At 51.1% G+C, this 24,317-nt stretch overlaps 3 protein-coding genes across 14 annotated transcripts in view; 1 reads left to right on the top strand and 2 right to left on the bottom strand.

Moving 5' to 3' along the window:
* The window catches only part of DNAJC7 (DnaJ heat shock protein family (Hsp40) member C7), a 28,051-nt gene extending 14,619 nt beyond the window's left edge, over window positions 1–13,432 (bottom strand). The window contains exons 1-3 of one of the 3 annotated variants that reach the window (XM_024553500.3): window positions 13,129–13,432; window positions 962–1,050; window positions 148–272 (exon numbers count right to left, since the gene is read on the bottom strand). In XM_024553500.3, coding sequence (XP_024409268.1) covers window positions 148–272; window positions 962–1,050; window positions 13,129–13,205 — 291 coding nt within the window. In that variant the 5' untranslated portion in view covers window positions 13,206–13,432. Of the gene's footprint in view, window positions 1–147; window positions 273–961; window positions 1,051–8,274; window positions 8,412–13,120 lie in introns of those variants that run through there. The other 2 variants (XM_024553501.4, XM_045189935.3) reach the window with 2 other exon arrangements.
* A 2,289-nt stretch (window positions 13,433–15,721) lies between these two features.
* On the top strand, window positions 15,722–19,804 carry NKIRAS2 (NFKB inhibitor interacting Ras like 2). The gene is made up of 4 exons (XM_024553502.4): window positions 15,722–15,905; window positions 16,753–16,860; window positions 17,267–17,508; window positions 18,135–19,804. The coding sequence occupies exons 2-4, from the start codon at window positions 16,767–16,769 to the stop codon at window positions 18,372–18,374; spliced, it is 576 nt and encodes a 191-aa protein (XP_024409270.1). The 5' UTR covers window positions 15,722–15,905; window positions 16,753–16,766; the 3' UTR covers window positions 18,375–19,804.
* Window positions 19,805–19,979: 175 nt separating this feature from the next.
* Window positions 19,980–24,317, bottom strand: part of ZNF385C (zinc finger protein 385C) — a 51,297-nt gene continuing 46,959 nt past the window's right edge. For 5 of the 10 annotated variants that reach the window (XM_053911387.2, XM_045189941.3, XM_045189940.3 and 2 more), the window contains 4 exons: window positions 22,771–23,064; window positions 22,050–22,246; window positions 21,611–21,721; window positions 19,980–21,101 (listed from right to left, as the gene is read on the bottom strand). In XM_053911387.2, the coding sequence (XP_053767362.1) occupies window positions 20,865–21,101; window positions 21,611–21,721; window positions 22,050–22,246; window positions 22,771–23,064 (839 nt within the window). In that variant the 3' untranslated portion in view covers window positions 19,980–20,864. The remainder of the gene's footprint in view (window positions 21,102–21,610; window positions 21,722–22,049; window positions 22,247–22,770; window positions 23,065–24,317) is intronic. The other 5 variants (XM_053911392.2, XM_053911389.2, XM_053911386.2 and 2 more) reach the window with 5 other exon arrangements.

A 24,317-nucleotide genomic window follows, 5' to 3' on the forward strand; every position in this document is an offset into this window, starting at 1 on the left:
ACACCCTCCAGTGTTGTGCAGGACAGCCCTCACAACAGAGAGTTACCTGGCCCAAAATGTCAACAGTAGTGTTGAGAGTGAGAAACCCTGGGCTAGAGGAAGTCAACTGCAGCAACCCAATCCTCCCCAAAGAGCCCCCTTACGTACCCGGACGAAACTGTCATCCAGCCTCACCGACTGCTGCGCATCTGCAAGAGCTTCTCGGAACCTCCCGAGCATCATCAAGGTGGCCGCCCGGTTCCCGTAGTAGCTAGCGTTTTTAGGGCACATATCTACAGGAAAGGACGTAAACCAAGGTTCAGAATGGGTTGTTGCTTCAAACCCTCATGGGCCATCTCCCTCAGAATTATATCAAAGTATAATAGGAACAATGACATTCTCTTTAAAAAGCCACCGTCAAATTTTTGACTGCCTGTGCCAATGGACAGCAGCAACGGTGCACCCAATTTAAAAAGAAAACAAGTTATTTTTCTTTAAAAATCACTTATACTTAGCTTTAAAGTGCATTAATTATCTTTTGGAATGGGGTCAGCATATTTATTTTCTTATGGACTGCGCTTTATGTAATAAGATCCGAGAGTGTATCTGCATTTGTTTAGCTGGGGGCGGGAAGGCGTGAATCCAGCCAGGTGAGGAAAATGCTGGCGTGGGATTAAACTATGTTGGCAAATTGAACGTGGACGTAACTGAGCCCTGACAGCCTCCACAAGGCCATCTTCTAAGACAGTGAATGAACTGACAATGCTGAAATCCATTTAGTTGGGTATCTTATTGCTGTAACATCTAGAATTTCTGGAGTTGCTTTTTAATTTACCAAAAGAACCACCACCCACCTAAGCTAAAAAAATGGAATTCCCTCATGAAGCCATTAAGCTTGAAGATGTGCTACTTCTTAGAGAAGGGCTATTAATAACAGTATTTGGCCAATTATTCTCCAGCAAAAGCACTACGTCCGTCTCACCTATGGCTTTTGTGTAATAGTTGTAAGCTTCATTGTAATCTTTCTTGGCATAGTATGCATTTCCTTGTTCCTTGAAAGACTCTGCTTTCCTGAAAAGGAAAGAGAAGAAAATCACGTTACTCCCCGTACCTGGGCAACCACCTCCGCAGTCTCACAGGGGCAATTTTGGTCTGAGTCCCTGGCACATGGAGCTCAAAGTCAGGGTGATTGGTGAAGAAATTCACAGACTTGTTCGACTGGCTGATGGACCCAAAGGAGGTGCTGATGAAAGAATCCAGGGTCTTCAGAGGCTATTTTTTAAACTGAGAAAACCTCTCTCACATCGCCTGCCTTGCCTTGCTACCCCCACCTGTAGTCATTGTCCTTACAACAGCCAGATTTAGATGCTCTCTCTCAGAGACTGAGTCTTTACACATTCACCTCCTTTCCAGTGTGCTGCAGCTGCTGCCGCTTCAGCAGACGCACAAAAAATGACCTACAGATACTTTCATTAGGGGCACCTGACTGCTCAATGTATGACTGCTCAATGTAAAGTGGGTCACAGCCTTAGAGTTTGAATCATTTATTCTCTTGAAAAGTGGCTCATGCGTTTGTCACTGGAAGGACAAGCAGAACAAAAGCAGATGGCAAAGAAGTTAAAAGCAGAGCATACTGGTGTTTAAGATGGAAAACAGAGTTGAACGACAGCAAAGACCAAGAACCTGGATGACAGGGACATATGAGGTGCAGGCTGCCATGCCATGCTCTAAGGAGCCCCATCCACTGGTATCCCCCTGCCCACCACACCTATATGGGTACTTTCTGCCCCTCTATCATCCCTGTAGCACCTTGGGTAATATCAGAATTTCTACCCTAACCCAAGATACATTTTTTGAAGCTGTGCCATTAGACAAATTGTACTTTCCAAAAGGAACAATGTTTATCATAGGGAATTATATTCCTGCCCAAGGAACTAAAACCAATTCAAACACGACCAACGTTTTAAAGAAACCACCACCCAGTACCCTCTATCAGAGACACCCAAAGCCATTCTACTGACCGATCTACTGTCATTCTACTGAGTGACAACGATAATTCTTTGCCAAAATGATTACTGCACCATTACTACAGGACTGAGCACTTTTGTTATAAGGAAGCCTTGGTGTCTTTCCCTGTCCTCCACACAGGCAGAGACGAGCTGAGCTCAGGGCTGCCTGAAGTGGAAACAAAAGTGCGTTGTTCTTAACCTTGGTGATGGCGTGGGAGTTTACAGCTTGGTTCTAGGGATACTGGCACTGGGGAGATTTGTGGTTTATTTAAGTATCTACTTTGAAATACAAACCAGCAAAGCTGCCCTGGTTCTAGTGAGGCGATGCCCCCTTCCATTCTGCTCCATGACTGCCCCAGCAAGCCTTACGAGCATGAAGAGTGCTGGAAGATAGAGGGAGAGGGGAAACGGGAACGGCCTCTGCCTGCCGAAAGACGGTCTGTCACAATGCCTGAAGAGGCCCCGTGCTGTTGGAAGCCCTCAAGAAGGGTCCCCCAACTACAAGCTGAGGGGACCGATGGCCTTCTACGCGGCGCACACCAACCATCCTGCCCCTCGAAGTGAACTGTGGCACCATACGAAAATGTGAGGAACCCGTCCTTTCAGTGCTGAGTGAGTTGAAGAAAGGGCTTCCGCAATGCAGGGTTTCGGAGGCTGAGTCAAACTCCTGCGAGGAAAGGGAGTAGCAAAGTCAAAGGAAACACCAGGCCCAGAGCGGCAGCCGAGAGGGCCCAGCCATGCCTTCCGCTGGCGAGTGGCTAAGCACACACTCATTCTTGCGGAAAGGCAAAGGCCTCTAGCACCTGCATGAAGGCTGTGTGGGCGGCGATCTGGGCTCGCCAGCCTTGGTGACAGTGGTCCGTAGAGCCGCTGCGAGGTGTCCTCCCCTGTGTGAGACACTGACCCCACGGAGGAGAGCAGGTTCAGCTCTGGCTCCCGGCAAAACTGCAATGGATGGCGTCTGTGGAAGACTAGTAATAGTCGCTGAGGCCAGGTACTTTCCACATGTCATATTCTTTACTACGTGAGCTTCAGTATTCCTATTTTTCAAAGGAAAAAATGAAGGCTTCGAGGTGAAAAACTGGCCTGAGGCCAGGAGGCCAGGCCACACCTGTCAGATGCCAAAGCTCTGCACTTCGCACCACACTATGCTCTCTCTCCGACAGCCATCTCTCCCTGTGGCCTACGACTCGAAGCTGACCTGTGCTGCCAGGAACGAGACCTGGGCAATGAAGACAGATTTCTTTCAGCTAAGACACCAAATAGCCCAACGTATAAAATCCAACTCCAGAACTGCAGCCTGGGTTTAAATAAGCTAAATGACGTTCTAACACCTAGTCACAGAGAGAGCAGGGCTCCTTTAAGATGCAAGACCTAGTGAACTGGACTTTGCCTCCCCCGAGGAATGCATTTCATTTTAGTAAATGGTGAGTAGACTCCATTCTAGAGCAAACAAAGCGAGTAATGTAGAGTCAGCCCACAGCAGAAAGAACAAGAAGAATTGTGTTGTGACAAGTTACCATGTTTTTAACTCACACTGCACAGCATCAGGCCAGAATTAGCTATTCCCACACAACTGCCTCATGAAAAGGACTTATTTTCATAGAAACATGGTTGATTAACAGCTGCCTAAACAATAGGCACTTGGTGCTTTTAGAGTAATGCTTATTTTTTGTCTCCAGGTCCAATGCCCAAAGTGGAGTCCCTCCTCCATTTCGAACCTCCCACCAAATACACGACAAGCTTTAACCAATGGGCCTGACCCTGCGAGACCAGTGGAGGAAAGAGTGGATCTTTGGAATCCAGCATGGCAGCAGCAAGAACTGAACAAGGCTGCATCAGGAACAATTCCAGGGTCAAATCCACTCAAGTCCTGCCCTGGGAGTCTGAGAAAGGGCTGAAGCTTGTTCAAGTTGCCCTTATAGCAAAGGGCTGAAGGATGAGATGTCAAAGGCGTGGGACTGGAAAAGAAGGAGAAGAACTGGTTAACACTGGAACTGAAGGCAATCTGGCGGTGGCATCTGTCACTGCACTCACTGCCAAGGTCAATTCATTTGATATGCAAGTGAAGTGAGGTACAATACGTATCTACTAAAACACATCAGTACTCAGAAAGGAGGAATTAACTGCCTTCGCCGGGACCATCTAAAACAGAAGAGAATTCCAAAAGGGACTAAATTAAACTATAGAGCATATTCTATGGCCACAAAATAAAATTGAGACCAACCCCTGAAATATAATACCACAGCAAAATATACAATACACTTGGCCATCACTGACCAGATGCCACTATTAACAGCTATCCTTTATCTCTAGTTCTTTTTCAGATTTTCAAAGTGGCTCCAACGAGGATCTTAGAAACGGCCTTCTGAAGTGGTTATGGTGACAATGCCACCTGTCCTCCAACAAAGGACGAGCAACTGAGACACTCGCAGGGGCTTCCTAACTCCTGGAGTCCTACGTGTATTCCTCCAGTTCCTGTTGGTTTCAAGGTTTTTAGCTTTAAACTAATTTATCCAGTTCCCCGCCCAATCTTTGGGTCAATTCTAAGCAGAATAAACTTCATCTTTCCGATTTTTCAAGAGATGCTGGAAATGCCTTTACCTCCACCAAACCAGTCCTTTCACTTTAATAGCCAGCAACAAATTCTTATGAAAACAGATACTGAAGAAAGGTTTTCAAAAACTCCAACCTCCCCCCGGCTGGTGTGGCTCAGTGGATTGAGCGCTGGCCTTCGAACCAAAGAGTGGCTGGTCCGATTCCCAGTCAGGGCATGCGCAGGCCAGGTTCCCCAGTGCGGGCGCGCAAGAGGCAACCACACATTGATGTTTCTCTCCCTCTCTTTCTCCCTCCCTTCCCCTCTGTCTAAAAATAAATAAAATCTTTTAAAACCCCCCCAAAACTCTATCCTCTTTGGATGTGTGATGGGATGGCCTCCCACAACAAGGATCATGGTTGGAGGGCCGGGGCCAGCCTTCCTTCAGATGGATATAGAGAGATTGCATTCCATTCTTCATTCGCTTTGCTATGTAAACATCTTTTCTTCGTTCTTCCCATCAATTGGAAAACAGCAGCTCTTAAAACCTGCTTTTCTACACTACGTGTGTGTTAAAAATCTGTATATCCTCGGATCATGCAGGTACAGTCTCTCTCTCCCAACCGAGCACTCATTTATCACAGATGCTAATTACTCCACAAACCCTGCCAAGGGAATCATTTCACACAGGTCTTAGCGCAGTGCATCATCGTGTGATCAAAGAGACAACTGGGCTCATGATTACCAGCCGACTTTGCACATTTACAGCTCAGCTAAATTAAAAACACATTAAAACACCATAGTTGATATTGCAATGTGCCCCAAATTAGACGCCCCATAAAAATTTCCCATTTTCTCTCTAAATACTTCTGAGTTGTACACTTAAGCTAAGATCCCTGCCTTAGGCCAACTAGTCTATCTTTTAGCAATTAGAGAGGTATTCAGAAATTTTAATCAGCTTTCACTAACGCAGGATTCTTTGGATGGTAGTTTTTAAACACTCTCAGCATGTCTGGGCTCACTCCGGAACTGCTTCATACAACAAGCATTTGTAGGTTGATAAACAGGGACGAGATGCTTCGTCACTCACAGAGTATCATTTTAAGGTGTATTCTATCTCAGCGCATGAAAAATAAAGATCAGCATGGCTTCACGACATTCCCAACCTAAGAAATACTGATTAAATTTTTGTACGACAAAGCCCTGGCTGGTGTAGCTCAGTGGATTGAGCACCGGCCTGTGAACCGAAGGGTCGTGGGTTGGGTTCCCAGTCAGGGCACATGCCTGGGTTGCAGGCCAATGTTTCTCTCCCTCTCTTTCTCCCTCCCTTCCCTTCTCTCTAAAAATAAACAAAATCTTTAAAAAAAAAAAATTTGTACGACAAAAAACATACCACACTGCTTTTATTTACTTAAAATAATTGGCTAGCCCTGGCTGGTGTAGCTCAGTGGATTGAGTTCCAGCCTATGAACCAAAGGTCACCTGCTCAATTCCCAGTCAGGGCACATGCCTGGGTTGCGGGCTAGGGCCCCAGTACGGGGCGCTGGAGAGGCAACCACACATTGATGTTTTGTTCCCTTTCTCCCTCCCTTCCCCTCTCTCTAAAAATAAATAAAGAAAATCTTTTAAAAAAGCATTTGGCTAGAATAATGTATTTTTAATAAAGTTCAGCTCTTCCAATGGCATGAATAATAGTTTAAATCAAAACAGACGCAGCAGCTTGAATGAGTTTGGTTCGTTTTTCCCCCCTCCATTTTCTTAGAATAAAAATCTAGCACTGCTAAAATTACAACTGAGGACCAAATGCTCTTTTTTAGCACAGAGGAGTGTTTAGGTGCCTTTGATTTTGGAGACTATTTTGTTGGCAAGAAGAGCCTTACATGTCTTTCCTTTTCTTACCCTCAATCTATTAACAATACTACTTTATACTGCCAGTGAGACAAGTGTCCTTTATGCATTCCTACTATGTTTACTACTTCCAAAATGCCACCCTTACTCTAAGATTGTTGAGCCCATTTCTTTTATTCAGTCAGATTTACTAGCTGCCTGATCTAGAAATGCCCTCCACCCTTCAGAATTCATGGGATCTTGGCCAGTGTCAGAGTAGAAATTCCTTTCTCCTTCCCACAGCTTGAGACCTCTTGTCCCCAATGGCATGTCACAGGGCCCGTTCCACGCTGCAACCTCTCTGACCTTCCTGAGAGAGGAAAGTAAAAGAGGAGACTTTTTGATTCGGTCTTACCAAATATATATTATTCTCTTTCTTATCTTCTGACTAATTTAGGGATGGTTTGGCAATGTGACTTTCACAAAGGGAGGCAGAAGCCACACGTGTCTTAGGACAAGTCCGCGGACTGAGAGCTTGTGCAAAAGGCCCTGCATACTGAGTGCAAACAAAGGCTGCACAGTGGTCCAGAGGAAACAGGGGGCGGGTGGGCTCCATCCAACCGTTACCTGTTGGTAAAGGTGAGCTACCCAGCTTCCTTGATCCAACTTCCTATAAAATACAGATTCTGCTTTCATTTTAAAACACAAAAACGCAATTATAACACCTGCCATCCCCCTCCGCCAAAAGAGGCAACACAACGAAGATGAACAAACTCATAAACACAGTTCAAATCTTTCTGTCTAGATATTCAGGTGGAAGCTTCAAGAGAGGCAGTGCCAGAGGGACCAAGGGGCACGGAGCTGAGTCACAGACACAGTCTACACAAGACAGCAGCACTCTCTACTGCCTAAGTAGGGAAGGGCATCAGGCAACAGGCTGGAGTCGGCTCTGCCTCCTTCCACCAGGGGAAAAGCGAGCAACCGGTCAGCTGGTTGTGGACAGAAATCCCACCAGTGCAGGCAGAAGGGCAGGCCAAAGAAACAGCTGCTTCAGCTGTGAGTTGTGCTAGTTCCTTACGTGGGAGGTTTGACAGCCTGTGGCGTCTACCGAACCTTCAATTACCCCTGGGGAAAGAACACAGGACCAGAAGCTGCTTCAGAGAAACCAGCTTCCCTGAGCCACTCTGAGGATACCAGGTACTAGCCTTATAGAACTAGCCAAAGGCTTGTTTGCATAACATAATCCAAAATTCATCATTTCCTATTCCTTGGTTCCCCATTCTGTGACATCTCCCCCACAAAGTTTAATATTAGAGTCAAAAGAGATAGATACCACTAGCACCCATCAAAAATCCAGAACTAAGGTACTAAGAAAAAGGCTGCTTTCTGTGGGGTTTTTTGGGGGAGGGTGGGAGGGTTGGGGGGGGTAGAAATGGGAACCAATGTGGGGAATCTGAATTATCTAGTATTTTGCTTCCAAAGTTTTCTAGGTTCCTTAGTTCAACAGGTGGTTGACTGCCTCAGAGCAAACTGAGAATAAACTCTCAGGACAGAAACTCCAAGATTAAGAGAGGGCCCTTCCTGCGTGTCTCAACCCCCTGCCCCAAAGTTTAGTATTAGAATCAAGAGATGGTCAACGCGTTGCTAATCAGGCAGTCTGGCCTCCCCACACAAACATTAAGTTACGTGCCAAAAGAATAGGTCTCAGAATTAGACTTTAAAAGTCAAATATTCCTTCTCATATTATCATTCTCAAACCACTCATACCCCTGCCAATGGTGGAGTAAAACACAGGAAAATGCCATTTTGATCTGGTTAGAGGAGAAAAAAATTGCCAACCAAATAAAACAAATAGACAACTGGGATAACATACACTCTGATTCCTGCCCTTACTGCTGAAATTCAGACAGTTCAAAAGAATACCTGGAATGACCTCTAAGTAACTTCCACATCACTCAGCACTGGAGAAAGGGGACCAAACATTAGTGGAGTAAGGGAGAAATGGGCTCCCAGAGGGACTCTGCGTCAGACCACAAGGCACCTAGGCAGCTGCTGACCATTGTTCTCCAATCTTCTAAAGTCCTAGAAAAAGAAAGCAAAGGCAAGTGCCCAATACTCAGTCAGCTTTTTAAAACTTAAAATACTAGCTTCAATGACTACACTAATCACTGATTGGCTGGAATGTACAATACAGCTGGGCTTTAAGCCAATCAGAGTTCTGGTCGTTGGGAATGGACTAGACCTTAGAGCAACTGCCACTCACTGGCCTAACATTTTATTAAAATAGCTCTATTAAAAATAAACTATGGTTTTAAACTGGAAAAAAAAATAGCTCTCAATTTACCTGGCTGTGGTTAGCATGCGGATCCGAATTAGAGAATAAGAAACAAGGAGACCCTTCCTTCCTGTACTCCAGTTAGGATTATTTAATAATTTTGCCACTTGTTGGTATTGGGGTTCAACTAATTTGCTGGTATTCAGGATTCTGCATTTCTAGGTTTACCCCTCCCTTAACCACGACTCATTTGTCCCATCTCCCACTTCTTCATCTCTGACCTCAAAACAAAAATGAAAGTGAGAGCAGTGTTTCTCACTGATTTGGGTTCAAGGTCAAAGATAAATTCCCATTCAACTTGCAGGCTTACTGAAATGTCTAGCTGTCTGCCCTGGAACTTCCAGAGGAAGATCAGGGGGACAAACGCCTAAGGATTGAAAACAGGGTGAGAAGAAGGGGGACGGGAAAGGCAGCCCCTCGAACTCTGAAACGTCCCAAGAAGCCACAGTAAACAGCAACTACAGCAAATCCTGGGATACGGATTCAGGGTTCAGTGCTTCCCACCAACGGCAGGAACAGAGAAACAAAAGGCAAAACCCGTAAAGCGTTTATTATATCTAGGTACTAAAAAAGGACCTAAAAATAATTGTTCTCGCGTGCATCCGTGAGGAAAACAGATACAGAGGAATTATCAGCTCATGGAATCAGGGAAGGACGTCCTTGCTCCTCAGTCTGTGGCTCCCATTGGCTTTTTTAAACCTCAACGTCCAGTCCCGCCAGGTCCGTGAGGAGACACAGAAGCGGCTCCTCTATTAGCCAACAACTTGAAATCCTCACATTTTACCATAACAAAGACCTGTGGAGACCACGCTGCTTCCCAGCACAGGAAATGTGATCAGGGCCTTCATTCAGACAGGTATTCAAAAATTAGGTAAAGCAATCAGCACCTTCCAGGAAAATGTAAGGCTTTAAGTCAGCTGAAACGCAAATCGCATGAAATTTAGCCCTCTGGCTCACGAGTTGCTTTATCTGTTCTGGTGAGCAAAGAAAAATAAATAATCATGTCCAGCACACTGATCTGTTTTGGAGTGCCAAGTAACTCATCTTTTATTTTAGCCTCTCAGCTGCTGTGGGGGGAAAAAAGCTCTGTTAAGAGTGACAGGCAAAAAAATAAAGTCCATTTCTGTTCTCTCTAGAGACACTCAAGCTAAGGAAGTAAAACCTGCAGCCATTCAAAGTGCTGTAACCATGAGGTCCAGCACCCTGCAAGCTCATCTCATGCTGCCCCAGCCGTGGAACGGAAACAATTCAGCAGCAGCAGGAGGCCCGTAAGCCAAGATGCAAGGAAGTCCTCGCTGGGCTTCACAGAAATCAACCCGAGACACCCACCAACTCTCACGTCCCCAAGTGAACTGGTAGCAGGACTGTCACTAGAGATGTGAACTTGGCCAACTGGCACGTCGAGCCAGGTAGGAAAGGGCAGTGATAGGGATGTTCCTGTCCCTGCCCTCTGCTACGGCCTCATAGGAAGACTCCCAGATACATGAAAAAACGTAAACAACCTTTCTCCAAAACTTCTCAATTCCCCACTCCATTTTCAGCACTGGAAAACCACACATAAGCAAGGCTGCTTCTTCCCAACAGATCCTTCCTAAGGATGGCAGAAAGTCAAACTGTGACTTTTGTTGTTTCTTTCTCTATTTTCTTGGTGATTTGTTCACCCAAGTGGAATATAATAAACATCTATGTTTTATTATGTTTAAAAGAGATCTACATAAATATGTGTAACTGTAAGTCTATTTAATAAGAATGCATTTTTCATAATTAAATTTGTAGTTATTTTTTCTTAGTGGTAGATGAAACAATTGTGCATTTTACAATCAATGACATCTTTTTAAAATTTTTAATTTTACTTATTTTTAATTTGTTCCCTCTAATTTATTGGGGTGACACCAGTCAATAAAATTATATTCAGGTGTACAATTCTGTAATACATCATCTGTCTGCTGTACTGTGTGTTCACAGCCAACGACACCCTAAATTCCATGAAACAAGGCGGCTAACAGAAGCCAACACCCTCCCTAATTTGGCTGTGCTGCTACCAAACGTCACGTCTGGGGTGATGCAGGCACATTACAGCATCGCCAGTTCTATGTTTCTTAATATTTCAGGTTCACTTACTGTAATTTTACGATAAAATATTCTCTAAGGCTGTTTTTTTTTTTTTTTTTTAAGGAAAAGGACTTGCTTTAAATAGGGGGCTCTGAAGAGGAACCCAAAGTAGGGATAGTCCCTACATCAGATACTTACCCTGAGTAGAATGAGTTTAAGTTACGTACAGCCAAGACCCTATTTATAGTGCAAGGAACCACAGGGCTCTTCACGTGAAGTTAACCCTTACAACTACTTTAAGCTCTGTGTTGGCGGCGGCTTTATGTCCCATTTTACAGTTCCTTAGTGATGCAGATGATGCTCAACTCTACCTGGAAAGAACTAAGGCCGATGTGAAAACTCAAAACCAAGCGTGGTAGGCAGTTGGACAGACACGAACCAAGCACAGGTGATGGGCCAAGTACAGGAGGTCACCAGGGCAAAGAGCCCTGGGTGCCTATAGGCAAAACTGGGAAAATAAGAACCTTGCCCCCAGGGTAACCTTTCCTCCCCCTGGGTGCTGGTGAATGGCCCTTAAGCATTACGCCCCCAAGACCACGAGGCTCTGACCTATATCAACTGGATCTAGGCCTCAGTTGTCCTTCAGCGCCAGGACCAGAAAAGCGGCAAAACCAGACAAGGGAAGCCACGGCTGACATCGGGACCAGCTGCACTGACTCATGACCCCGTCCTAGTCAGCGGAGACCATGACTAGGACACACCTGGAAAACTGACGAATACTCCACTGCGATCCATCCTCGACCTCAAGAGGGAGGACCCGGAGCAGCTCTCTCTGGAGCAGGCCCGTGCCTTTCCCTGCCTCCTTCCCCGGGTGCGTTCCTTGCCTCTCTCCCCCCTAAGCTCCAGGGGCCGCCCTTCTGCACCTGTAACTTGTTCCCTGAGTCCACACCGCTCAGCTGGCTCACTTCCTCCACAGCTCACTTCCACCTCCATGACGTTCTAAACACACTTTTACTTGTATTCGAGTCTTGGCTCTGAATTCTTTCTTAGCAAGAACTCCAGTGCGGAGGCTGCTGCACCAAGGTCCTATCTCGCGAACATTCTGGTGCCACTCGGCCGCCAACACGAGACGAGCCTGCACGCTGGAATCCGGACTCCTCCGACATCCCAGGGGCCTGCTACCCCTCGTCTCTCACTCCCACCAGGTCAGGAACTGGGAACACTGGCCACAGCGACCACCCTTACGCTCCACGTCGACTCCTCCTCCCTCACCGAACACTTCTTCCGTTTCCAAGTTCGATGGCAAAACCCCTCAGGATCCCAAGTTCAGATCTCACGCACTAATTCTACATCACCACCTCAAGTCGCCCAGACTGAAGACCCAACGGGCTTGGTACAAAGCTAGGAAACACGTGGGAAGGAGCCTGAGAGGCCTGTAATCAAGCAATCTGCAGGGGATACGAAAGAGGCTCTACACTTCCAGAACCTTTTCGTTCATCTTGCTTCAGGAATAGGACGAGCACGACTACCCAGGACTGTGTTCCAAACCCACTTCCAACAACCTGCCTTCGCTGTAGCCAGAATCCAGAGTGTTCTCGAAAAACACGCACTCAGCAGCAGCTCCCCTGGCTAGTCCCGCCTGGCAATCTTGAGCCACTGCAGCTGCCCAGCAGTGTCAACAGCGCCCAAGCAGCTGCCTTCTTCCTTCCTGCTTAACTTAAGGAGGCACAGCAGGCCTGGGAGGAATGAGGATATTACTTGGGGGGGGGGGTGCGGGGGGAATGGAGGGAGAAGAGTTTGACGTGTAGAAGCATGAAACAAGCCCCTCACTCTTCCTTCCTTCTCTCGTTTTGGATCTGGGGTAACCGGGGGCGGGGGGTAGGAGGCGACCAGGTCAATAATGGTCGCCTCGGACCCAGACTAGTGCACGCTGGGATATGATTAGTGCAGAAAAGAACCAGGAGAGCAGGGCTATGCAGATGCCAAGTGCTGATCGACAACAATGCACAGAAGTGAAGGCGGGGGTCGGGGATGACGTCAGGAAGGTGTCATTGCCGCCGGGCCGCCTCCCCCACCCCGCTACAGACCTCCAATTCCCTCAAAGACCAAGTCCACCGTAGGGACGACATTTCTCACTGCAGGAGAAGGGCGCGACGCCTCAGCTCCCTGGCCAAGCGGAAGCAGGAGGGGAGGTCCGACCTCCGAGAGCGCCCCTTCAGGGGGTCCATCCGGACTGGTTCGCGAGCGTGGGGTGGGACGGTGTGGGGGGGGGGGGGGTCCGCGGAGGGCGGGGCATCGCCCCTAGCTAGGAGCTGCATCCTGGCGGGGACGGGTTACCCGGAGCCACGGAGCCGAAGCTCGCCCCTTCCACTCCCCTGCTACCTGGTTACCTCTTCGCCCCTTCGTCGTCCTGCAGCTCCGGCTCGGCCGCCGCCATTACCACATCGCACTCCGCGGCAGCCGCCATCTTACCGCCGAGACCAGAGAGCCGGGTGGGAGGCCGGCGGTGCGGAGCACTTCCGGCCGGAGCATCGAGCAGCGCCGCGGCGCCGCGCCCAGAGTGGCTCCCTCGGGCCCGTCTACCAGCGAGAGGCTCCGCCTGGGGCCAGAGTGGCCTCCCGTCCCCGGAGGTCCACAGCGGTCTCCGCGCCGCGGCGGGACCCCAGGGACGGTTCCTGGACGTGGGAGGCGCCACTTTAACTATGGGTCGAAAGGGGGTCCAGGAGGGTATCTCCTCTCTCTGCCTTGGCTTTCCTCAGTATTCCGAGAGCTTCGTTGCCATAGCGACTTCCAATCCGAGAGCGTCTTCTGTAAGGTTCAGGGGAGACTGAGTTGGGTGGGGACCCGGTCACCCAGGCCTTTGGAGGGAAAGAACCCCCCAGTACTACCTTCCCGACCTTGGAGTGTGTCCACAGCCTCCTCCCGAGAAAAACGAGAAGAGACACTTTGAGTCCGGTGACCCTAGTTTTCATCGGCCCCTGGTAGCCCTGCCCAACCAAGCCAGGGGAACGCAGGACGGCTTCACTCCGCGCCTTTCATCCCCCTCTGGATCTCCAAGCACCAACTGGTTCATCACCCTAATGATGCTGACCCTTTTATGATGCTGCTTTCAAGTCAGCCGCCTGGGAGTGCCATCTCAGCATTAGGCCTGGGAAGAGTGGCACAGCGCCCCAGACCCTGCCCTAAAGTTTATAAGGCAGCTCCTGGGGTGAGGTCCCTGCCCCAGTGCCCCAGTATTCCCACCCCTCATAAAACGCCCTGCTCAGCACGCTCGTCTTGCTGAATGCAGTCTGAATTGGGAACTTAGAGAGGGCAGGGACACCGCCTAATCATCCTTATGGTACCTCACCCAAACCAAAAATATGTGTAGACTTGAATTAACTTGGGGCTTTCTGAGGTTAAATTGAGGGATTTTGAGTTTAAAGCCATGGGGAACTAAAATAATAAGGGGGCAAGGGGTTTCAAAGGGATCTTATCCTCTTCCCTCAATTATGTGCCATTGTCCAAAGCTGCTTGCATGATCCCTGCCTATCAGAGTGCCAAGGAAGCTGAAACCAAACTCACCCTTAGTTTAGGGGAGAATGGGAGCGGCCGAGTGGGCTGGAAGAGAGAGGCCATGTCCAGCCCTCCCCAAGGTGCCTACTCTCCCTATTCCAAGTCGGGAGGGCACAGACTCACCGCCTGCCGGGCCTGCCAATAGCTCAGTCCACAGTCCAGCGCGGGAGGCGTTCTTTCCCCGCCTTCCCCCCTTGTGTTCTCTGCCTCAGAGCCACGTCATCTACACCCACAGCTTTAACTTTGTTGGTGACTCTCAACTCCGTCGGCGTCCCCAGCTAGACCACTCTTCTGAGCTCAGATCTGTATATCCAGCTCTCTACTGGTATCTTTTGGATGTTTCACAAGTCCCTAAAGCTTAACATATTTAAATTGAACTCTCGTTATGCTCTCCCCACCCCTCAACAACAGAAAAAACCGATGCTGTACTTGATTCTCTTCTGCTGAACCCCTTATCTTGTTGAATGGGTTCACCATTCTCCTCCTGGTCATCGAATGAGACAGATGGGAGACAACATGAACTCCTCCCTCTTTCTCACTCCGGACTCCCAATTTATCGCCAAGTCTTGTTGATTCTCCTACCAAAAGTCTCCCAAATCTATCTCCTTTCCATCCCAATTCAGGCTCTCGTCACTTTTTTAAAAAAACCTGGAATACTACCAAGTCTCCTAACCAGTACCCCAGTCTCATCTCTCTCCAATCTTCAGTCTTCTGCCAGACTGACCTTTTGAAAAGCAAAAATCGATCATGTTATCTCACTAAAAATTACCAATGGCTTTCCACTGCTGGTAGGGTACAGTTAGAAGGCCTTGGACTGTTCGGTTCCTTTCTACCATCAGTATTGAAGCCAAGCACTTGTCGTTCCAGGAAAATGCCGTGAATCTTTCACCATGCTTCCTCCACCCTCCCTCCCAAGCCCTTCAAACTTAACACAGACACGACCTACTCCCGGAAGTTCTCCGTGATGTCCACTGCCCCCTCCCCCGGTCAAATTCCCCTCTTCTGTGCTCCCACAGCACCTCCGTAATAGTTCCCACCATGCTGTTCTGTAATTTTTGGATTAGATGCCTAGATCCTCTGGACAGTGGCATTCTAACAGGCAGCTACCGTGTCTGTCTAATCCAATTGCTTTTCCAGCTACGTGGTCCTGTACCTGGCACAGAATGGTCGCTCACAATACACTTGATGACTAAACGATCGGATAAATTATTACTGTACTATCGTAGCCTTTAGAAAAAGAACATCTAGACAACAACAAAGGCACCCCACGTCCAAACAACCTAGTACCGTGCCCGGCGCACCACCAGTCGGGGTCTCGACCGTCATTTTCCCCGCCGGCCACTGGGGGCGCTGGGCGGACGGCGCCCGCTCTTTGCCGCAGGAATTCGTCTTGCCGGGGGAGGGGGGGCGTGGCGGGGCCGAGCCCGGTCGACCCGGAAGCCCGGAGTCCTGTGGCTGTGCTGCCGCTCCCCCGGTCCCCGCGTGCCTCCGGGGTCCCGGCCCGGGTGCTGCCAGGGCCCTGGGAGTTCGGAGCTGTAAGGCCGGGATCGGCCACCGCGTCGGGGCCGCTTTACGTGGCAGAGCCAAAGCCCCGCTGTCTGTCTGTCTTGGGGTATCTGTTAATCGTGGGACTCACTACATGGGGCCCTTTGGCCGGGGTTAGGAGGGTCGGTGATGAGGAGTTTCCTCCGGAGAGATTTCTATTTGGAACCTTTGTGGGGGGTGACCTCTTTGCTCTCGGGAGGAGTCTGTCTGGGGTGCTTCTGGGAAACCTGCGTTTTGGGATGCCTTCGGGATTTCTGGGACCTCTTTGGAAAGGGCTTTCTGTGTCTCAGCCTTCTCATCCGGGTCTGTCAATCCAAGGGCGGCAGAAATTGTCTCCTTTCCGGAGCCCCTTTTTTCCCTTAGATTCCTTCACTCCTTTCAAGTCCATGGCTAAGATGGTCTTCATCTTAGCCATGAACTTGACTAGGAATCAGAGGGGATTCATTGTTGTGTAGATAAGTCACACAGGAAAGCAAAATACTCGTTATTTGTTCACCAGGAAGAATACCTTAAGACATATCCACGCAAAATAGTATTTCTGTTTATTTCTCCGTGGGGTCACGGTTAAAAAGAGGAAGCTGAGCACAAGCTCCCTTCAGGAGCTGATCCCCTCAGTCCTGTGCACAGAGAGGAACCTCGCCCGTGTTTCACTTAAACCAGCATCTTTCTTCCCACTTGTATGACGTTGTTTACTGCGTACCAGCAGTTACTGGCCAGGCGCGGGGGATAATGAAGATGAGTAAAACAGCTCCCCGTGCAGTAGTGGACGTAGACACGTATTTTCTGACACGCACCCTGACTAGTGCAGGGGACAGTGTGAACCGCTGAGACCGTACACTCAGTTCAGGACTCGGGCTCTCAGGTCTGCCCTCTGTGTCGATCCCACCTCACCCAGTGTGCTTCTGTTCTTCAAGGTTGAAGGCTAAGCATGGGGAAGAGTTGCAAGGTGGTCGTGTGTGGCCAGGCATCTGTGGGCAAAACGTCAATCCTGGAGCAGCTTCTGTACGGGAACCATGTAGTGGGTGAGTGTTGGGGGGTGGGGGTGGGGCGTGGGGGAATGGTGGAAGAAGTTAAAGAATAAGGAGTAGGAGTTGATAACACAGAGAAGCTAAAAATCTGCCCGTGGAGTAAAGTGTGTGCATCGCGCCCTCCAGCCCCACGACACTGAGGTCTGGGGGAAGGAAGCCCACTATCTGAGATAAAGAGGAAAAGCTCCAAAGTTTCACTTTTGCTCAGCACGATGACAGCGTGAGATTCATGTTTGGTTCCCCTGAATCGTTCCAGGCCTGCCAGGCTCTGTCTGGCCCCCTCTCCTCAGCCCCCACGTTTCTTTCCCTCCCTGTCTGGTCGACCTGTCAGGGTACACTCAGTCACTCATGTTTCCCGTCTGCTTCCTCCCTACACACAAGCTCTCTCACTTGATCCCAGGTTCTGAGATGATCGAGACACAGGAGGACATCTACGTGGGCTCCATCGAGACCGACCGGGGCGTGCGGGAGCAGGTGCGCTTCTACGACACCCGGGGGCTCCGGGACGGGGCGGAGCTGCCCCGGCACTGCTTCTCCTGCACCGACGGCTACGTCCTGGTCTACAGCACAGACAGCCGGGAGTCCTTCCAGCGAGTGGAGCTGCTCAAGAAGGAAATCGACAAATCCAAGGACAAGAAGGAGGTGTGGATGGGAGTACCAGTGGAGGGAGCCCTGGGCTGGCTTTGGGAGGCTTGGCATGGCCTCCCATTTTTTCACTCATTTTCCAGGAGTTGGGTTAGGAGCTGGAGGAGGGATGGAGGCCACTAGAGGGTGCCTTCACCCATGGGGGTGGCCCCATGCTGAGACAGCTCAACCGGACAGGCTTCTAAGTTTAAGCAGTCCCTGACCTAGCATGCGAAGTCCCCGGTAGTGTTTTTATAATGGTTCCATACTCTCAGTTGTGAAAGCCCTTCTTTTCTCGAGTCCCTCTTCAAGCTGCAGGCATTGTGGGGGGGGGCTTCCTCGCCAGTTACTTAGCCAGAAGTGAACTGACAGCTAGTAACGAGCAGGTATAGGTGACTCGGAGCTTGTAGTGGGACTCCTGGAGAGAGGGCCAGGAGGAGGTCAGAATCTGAACAGAGGAAGGAGAGGAAAAAGCAACAAGTCCCCCTAACACACACACATGCTCTGGTTTCTAATAGAGGAAGAGATGAGACACCAGCCTTTGAGACTTTCCTTCTAGGACTCTTAGGTGGTGGCCAGCCCTCACAACCATTCCTAAGGTCCGTGGTATGTCCGCAAGTCTCTACTCTGTCCTTCTCCCCCAGGTCACCATCGTGGTCCTTGGCAACAAGTGTGACCTGCAAGAGCAGCGGCGTGTGGACCCAGATGTGGCTCAGCACTGGGCCAAGTCGGAGAAGGTGAAGCTGTGGGAGGTCTCTGTGGCCGACCGCCGCTCCCTGCTGGAGCCCTTCATCTACCTGGCCAGCAAGATGACCCAGCCCCAGAGCAAGTCCGCCTTCCCCCTCAGCCGCAAGAACAAGGGCAGCGGCTCCTTGGATGGCTGAAGAGCTGTCATCCCTCCTTCACCTTCCCAGCCCCAGTCCAGCTTCTGGGGCTTTAGAAGATGGGTTGAGGGGAAAGGGGAACTCCCCACTAGCACAGGCAGCCAGGCTGTTCTAGGCTCAGGCCACTTTGGCTCCCTCCCAACTCCAGGAAATGCAAAGAATCTAGGTTAGTGCCCCTAACCTCTTCCTCCACCCCAGCTTTGATCACATCTGCCGCTCTCTGACCTAGGGCAGTTGTGGGTCAGTGCCCCTTCCACCTGTTCTGGATGGGAAGCAGAGCTTCCATGCAAAAGTGCCCAGTCTGGGGTCTGGTTCTGATCACGGGTCCCATGCCTCTAGGCTTCTGCCACACACACACACACACACACGTGCGCGCGGCACCAGCCTGGACTCCAGGGAGAGGGCATCCAGGTATCGAGTGTGTGTGCATTCTGGTGTTAGGGGTGCCTCCTCCGCCAGCACCCTGACCTTCCTCCTGTCTGTACCTTGGCTGGAAGAAGCCAGCCTCCCGGGCAGTGTGATTATTCCACTTGACCTCTTCCCGCCCTCATTTTGCCTCCTCTTCCTACTTACAGAGCAGGTGGGCCTCATGGGTTGAGTTGGAATGGGATGATGACAGGGCTGAGTCACCAACTGGCTTTGTGACACAGCAAGGCTTTTTCCCCTCCCTGGGCTTCAGTTTTCTCATCTGTAGGGTGACAGGAGTTTCTTAGGTGACCTAGATCCACTCCAGCCCTGTGATTTTATAACGCCCATGGCTTCGGGCCATCTGACTGTGTGTACGTATCCTTTGCTTCTCCTTCTTCAAGGTGCTATGCCCACCCGCCCTGGAGGCTGGGACACTGCCCTCTGACAACCGCCAGGGGACAGGAGTGCACTCTCCACTCTAGTTGCCAGAATGGCTGCTTAGTGCCCAATGGGGAACCTCACACCCATGGCCACTGGTCTTCACCCCCCTCCTATGGTTGTTTTCAGCGAAAAGCTGGACTTTATAAATTTCCTGTTATAAGTGAATATGCTGCCATGGTGAAGGCTGGACAAGGTGCTCCTCTTGCCCTTCTTACCTCAGATGCCTCAACAGAACAAGGCATACAAGTAGCAGCTTCTCAGGAGCTGATAGATCTGTTGGGGCTCGGAAGGGTGGTTACTCTCTCCACATGCTATAAAGTGAGCTTATGACCCACAACTTTCCTGTGGCCACTTTGTGCTTCTAATGGACACAGCCAAGTCACCTCCAATGCATGCACCTTCTCAAAGCAGGAGGGGTGAGCGGGGGCGGGCGGCCCAAGGCTGGGCGAGTGAAGTTGGGGCATATACAGGCTTGGGCTTAATGTTCATTTATTAATGCATTGGACACAATAAAACCACAACTGTTATCAAAAAGTTTCCCTCCCACTCCCCCCTTATCTCTGGTTGCAAATATCTTTTTAAAAATATACAGTTGGATACTGGCAAAGTCCCGTATTGTGGGGTGAGGGGAGCGGTGCTGGGGCAGGACAGGGGATGTGACATTGATTTTGACAGCAGGCTACTGGGTCTGTAGGGTGGTCAGGCTGGACCCCAACACTCAGCTTCACAGTGAGGGAGGCTTGGGGTGCTGGCTGGGAGGAGGGAACGCTGAACTTAGTGCTGGGGACCAGTTTGGGGTAAAGAGCTAGAGAGGAAGGCTCTTTGTCTGGGACACCTGGGGGGCTCAGGCTGGATCCATAGTCTGGGGAAGACCCAGTGCTCCCCACCCCAGAGCTGGGGTTCAGGAAAAATCAGGAAAAGGCTAAGAGGGGGTTGATTACTTTCACTGTTAGAACTGGGCCCAGGCAGAACATCATCTTTACCACCCCTGGCCTAACCCCATTCCTTTCAAGCGATGAAGACACCCGAGAGCTTTCAGCACCATCCCCTGCCACGGTGAACCCCACCTCAGCACCCTTTCCCTCCAGTCTTTACCATGCCCCCAGGGTCCTCTCGTCTGGGCAGTGTTGAACCCACTCCAGCCTGACAGCCCACCCCTCATCTCCAGTCCTTCTCCAGAGAATCCAGTGAGTGGGGGGGCCTCCCCAGAGCATAGGAGTAGAAGTCAGTCACAGAGTTGTCCCCAGGCCAGAAGTTAAGGTTTCTAGGGCCTTTGGCCAGGTGGCTATGGGTTTTGAGTGGGTGAAATGAGAGCACCGTGGGGCTGGGGCTAGGATTTTGCATAGACCTTTGGGATTTCTCAGTTTGCTCCCTTTAAGTCAGTCTGGGAAATGCAGGGGAGCCCAGGACTAGCAGGAGAAGGCTAGAGAGCTGAGGGAGGGGGTGGCCCTTGGGCCAGGGGTTATTAGTTGAATCCCCAGTCCAGATGGAATGAGGGGCAGCTGCCCTTGGAACTAGCCCAGCTCCACCTCAATTGGTCAGGAGCCCCTAGGCTGTAGAACATGCCCCGGAGGATGGAGGAACCAAGGCATCTTGGGGAGAGTGACTGCTGGGAAGGCAGCCCTGGCCTCCCTCAAAGGGCTAATAGGGGGCGAAGAGGATGGGTCCCGTGGCAGGGCGGACAGCCCCTGCTGGGGTGCGAAATAGAGCTGGGCCCAAGATGGGAGCAGGGAAGAGGGTGGTGGCTGCAGTGGGGGCAGGCCGGAGGGCCAGGGGGCCTGGCAGGGCACAGATGGCCGCGGCTGTGGCAGGGATCGGGCTGGGCAGGAAGCGGGCTGCCAGTGTCTTGGTGAGTTGCTTCTGCAAGGCCAGTTTAGACTGCAAAGGGGAGAGAGAGAGGACTAGACACAGCCTGACCCTGGAAAACCCCCCTGTCCTGAGCTCCGTCCCTGGGCCTTTTGCAGCAGGATAAACATGTCTGTTAGGGTTGCAAACCTAAACCCCCCTCCCTTCCCACCCCCAGACACTCATTCCAAAAGGCTTTCTCCACCACCTGTCTTCCTGCCCAGAAGGAGGAGAATCACGATGGGCCACTGGAGGAGGCTGTGCTGGGTGGAGGCAGAGATGGTTTCTAGGAGATGGCACGCCCACCCCTTGCTCTTGCCCCTGAGATTCCTACCCAGGCCCACCTCCCCGGAAATTCCTCCGGGCAGATCCCAAGATAGCTAAAAACCCAACCCCAGCTCTTTCTCTGCCTGGACACCCTCAGAAGAGGTGGGGAGCGGCTTTATTCCTGCCTTAGCTCCCCAGCTGGCCCCCACTTCCAGCTCCCCCCTCCCCGCCCCCACTAGACTGGGCTCCCAGCCCTGTTGCTTGGAGACAGATACCTTGAGGATACTCACAGCCAGCGCTGCGTGCTTCTGCAGCTTGCTGTGCTGGCTGGAGGGCTTGGGGGGCTTCCCGGCCAGGCGGTCCTTGTGTCTCCTGCTGCTCAGGTGCTAATGGACAGACAGACAGACTGGGAACAAGATGAGGAAGCCCAAGGACCCCCAACTACCCCACCATCCATGACTAGCTCATCCTTCTCTACCCATGATTCACACAACAAACCTACATATACTGGACACCCGCTGGAGTGGCCCTGGGAAGGGGAGATAAGAACTGGCTTTTGCCCTCCAGGAGCCCACTGACCTACTAGCCTGGCTCCTCTTCCTCCACCTGGCCCTGCTCTACCCACCTCCTCTCCTCAGCCTACCTCCTTCCTCTCCCCCTGGTATGGGTCCCACTCCCTCACGCCAACCCTAGTCCCGGCCTCCCTTCTCCCACCTGCTTGAGTTGAGTCTCTGAATTGACCTGGAGCTGACAGACCGCACAATGAAAAGGGGGGCTAGGCCCCTGCCTGCCCCCGCGGGCCCCAGTCACTCTCTTGGCCTTGTGTCCAGCTCCTCCCCGGGGCACTGGGCGGCCCCGGCCCCTACGGGGAGCCCCTCGCTGACCTTCCACCATCCACCGGTGCTTGGCTCCTGGTCGAAGGAAAGAAGACGGCCTATCAGCACTGAAGAGAGGCTGCAATGAGGCGGAGACCCCTCCAAACTAGATCAGCTTGGTTGTCCCTTTAGCCGTAAGGCTGCTCAGCATATATACCCCCTGCCACCACATGAGATTTCTCTTTCCCATCTCCACCAGGTCCTCCCACAGTTTCTCTCATTTCAAGCCAACCTGCCCCAAGGAAGGCCTTGCAGTGTAACCGGTCAGCTTGCCTTCTCTCATCTCAGCCCCTCCCTCTGGGTCTGGCCTAAAGAGAGATACATGAGGTGTCTCCTATCATCTGGAGTGACCCTCCAGTTCTTGCTTCTCTTCCCAACTGCCCCTCCTCAAGCATTAGTAGAATGACCTGAGATGCCCCACCCAGTAACAACTCAGCACAATGCCCAGTTAGTAAGCCCTTCCGCAAAGTGCCCAGAAACTCCAGTCTGCCCACCTCTGCTAAGGGGCAGCCTCCCTGCCCCTCCCCTTCCCCCATCTGCAATTGGTGGAGCTCACTGACCTGTGTTGTGAGCCTGAAGCTGGGAGGCGGAGTTCACAGTCACCTTACACGTGGGGCAGTAGAGGCGCCCCTTCTCACTCCCACTTTCCCCACTCACACCGCTTCCCACAGCAGCCGCCGCTGGTTCAGGCCCTGGTGCCTCTCTCCCAGGCTCTGGGGAGCAGGGTGGACAGGAGGAAGAAGAGGAAGAGGAGGCAGCATCCAAGAGGTCTGAGTGGGCTGGCTCCTGGGGCATCGGGTCTGGGGTCAGTCGTGGCTTGAGTGGGGGGCCAGGTGGGGGCTCTGCAGGAACTGCTGGGGAAACGGAAGGCATCGGGTTCGAGGGTGAGGCCGGTGCCGGTTCTGGAGACCGCCATTTGAAACACTGGTGAAGCAGGGGCGGCACGGCAGACTGCTCGGGTCACTAGTGCAGGCACGACCAGCACTGGGCTCCAGACGCTGCTCTACCATCCAACTCACTGGGCAGACTTGGGCCTCTTTGGGTCTCAGTTTTCCCATTTGAAATTATAAGGTCGCACAGAGTAATCTCAGAAAGCCCTCCCTGCCCTGATAGTCGAGTTATCAGCAGTTAAATAAAAGGAAATCAAAAAGTGTACCAGAATGTTCACTGAGCAGTATTCATAAGAGCAAAAACTGGAAACTCCATCAATAGGAGAAAAGGTTTTTAAAAACCCAGTGTGTGGCCATGCAACGGCATACTACACGGCAACGGAGACGGACAAACCAGAGCTGCCACCGCAACCGCACGGGAGGACCTTTCAGTGCAGGGCCTGACCGTCCAGGGAAGGCGGACTAAGCCCTGATGCAGAAGCCCACGTTCTATGCGCTTTACCGAAACCAAGCGAAACTGGTGTATGCTGGGAAAAGCAGGAGTCGTAGGTACCCTGGGCAGAAGGGTGTAGGTGGTTGCAGAGTGCCGCCCCCCAATTCATGTCTGGCTGGAACCTCAGAATGCAACCTTATTTTGGAAAAAGCGTCTTTGCAGAGTAAATTAGGTAAGATGAAGCCATGCTGGATTAGGGTGGGCCCTGACCCAGGGACTGGAGTCCTTACAGGACACCATGCGAGGAGACAGACACACGGGAGGACGAGATGTGAGGATGGAGGCAGAGATGGGGGGGGTACTTGGCCATAAGCCAAAGCATGCCACCAACTGCCGGCCAACACCAGAAGCTGGGAGAGAGGCAAGAAACAGATTCTCCCTCTCAGTTCCCGGGAAGGAACCAACCCTGTTGACAGGCTGCTTTCAAACGTCTGACCTCCCGAACTTTGAGAAAATAAATTTCGATTGCTTTCAGCCACCCAGTTAGTGGTCTTTCATTACAGCCACCCAAGAAAATGGGGTGACTGGAAGGGGGCCAAGGGGGGCTTCTGGGTGCTCGAGAGATGTTTCTTGATCTTGATATATTCAGACGGGAGAATTCATTGGGTCCCCCACTTGTGATGTGTGCCCTTTTTTTCCACATAGGAATATCCCACATAAGCAAAAATAGGAAGAAATCTCTTGCCCGAGCTGGTGTGGCTCAGTGGATTGAGTGCCAGCCTGA

This window comes from Desmodus rotundus, chromosome 9 (assembly GCF_022682495.2).
Source record: "Desmodus rotundus isolate HL8 chromosome 9, HLdesRot8A.1, whole genome shotgun sequence".
NCBI lineage: Eukaryota > Metazoa > Chordata > Mammalia > Chiroptera > Phyllostomidae > Desmodus > Desmodus rotundus.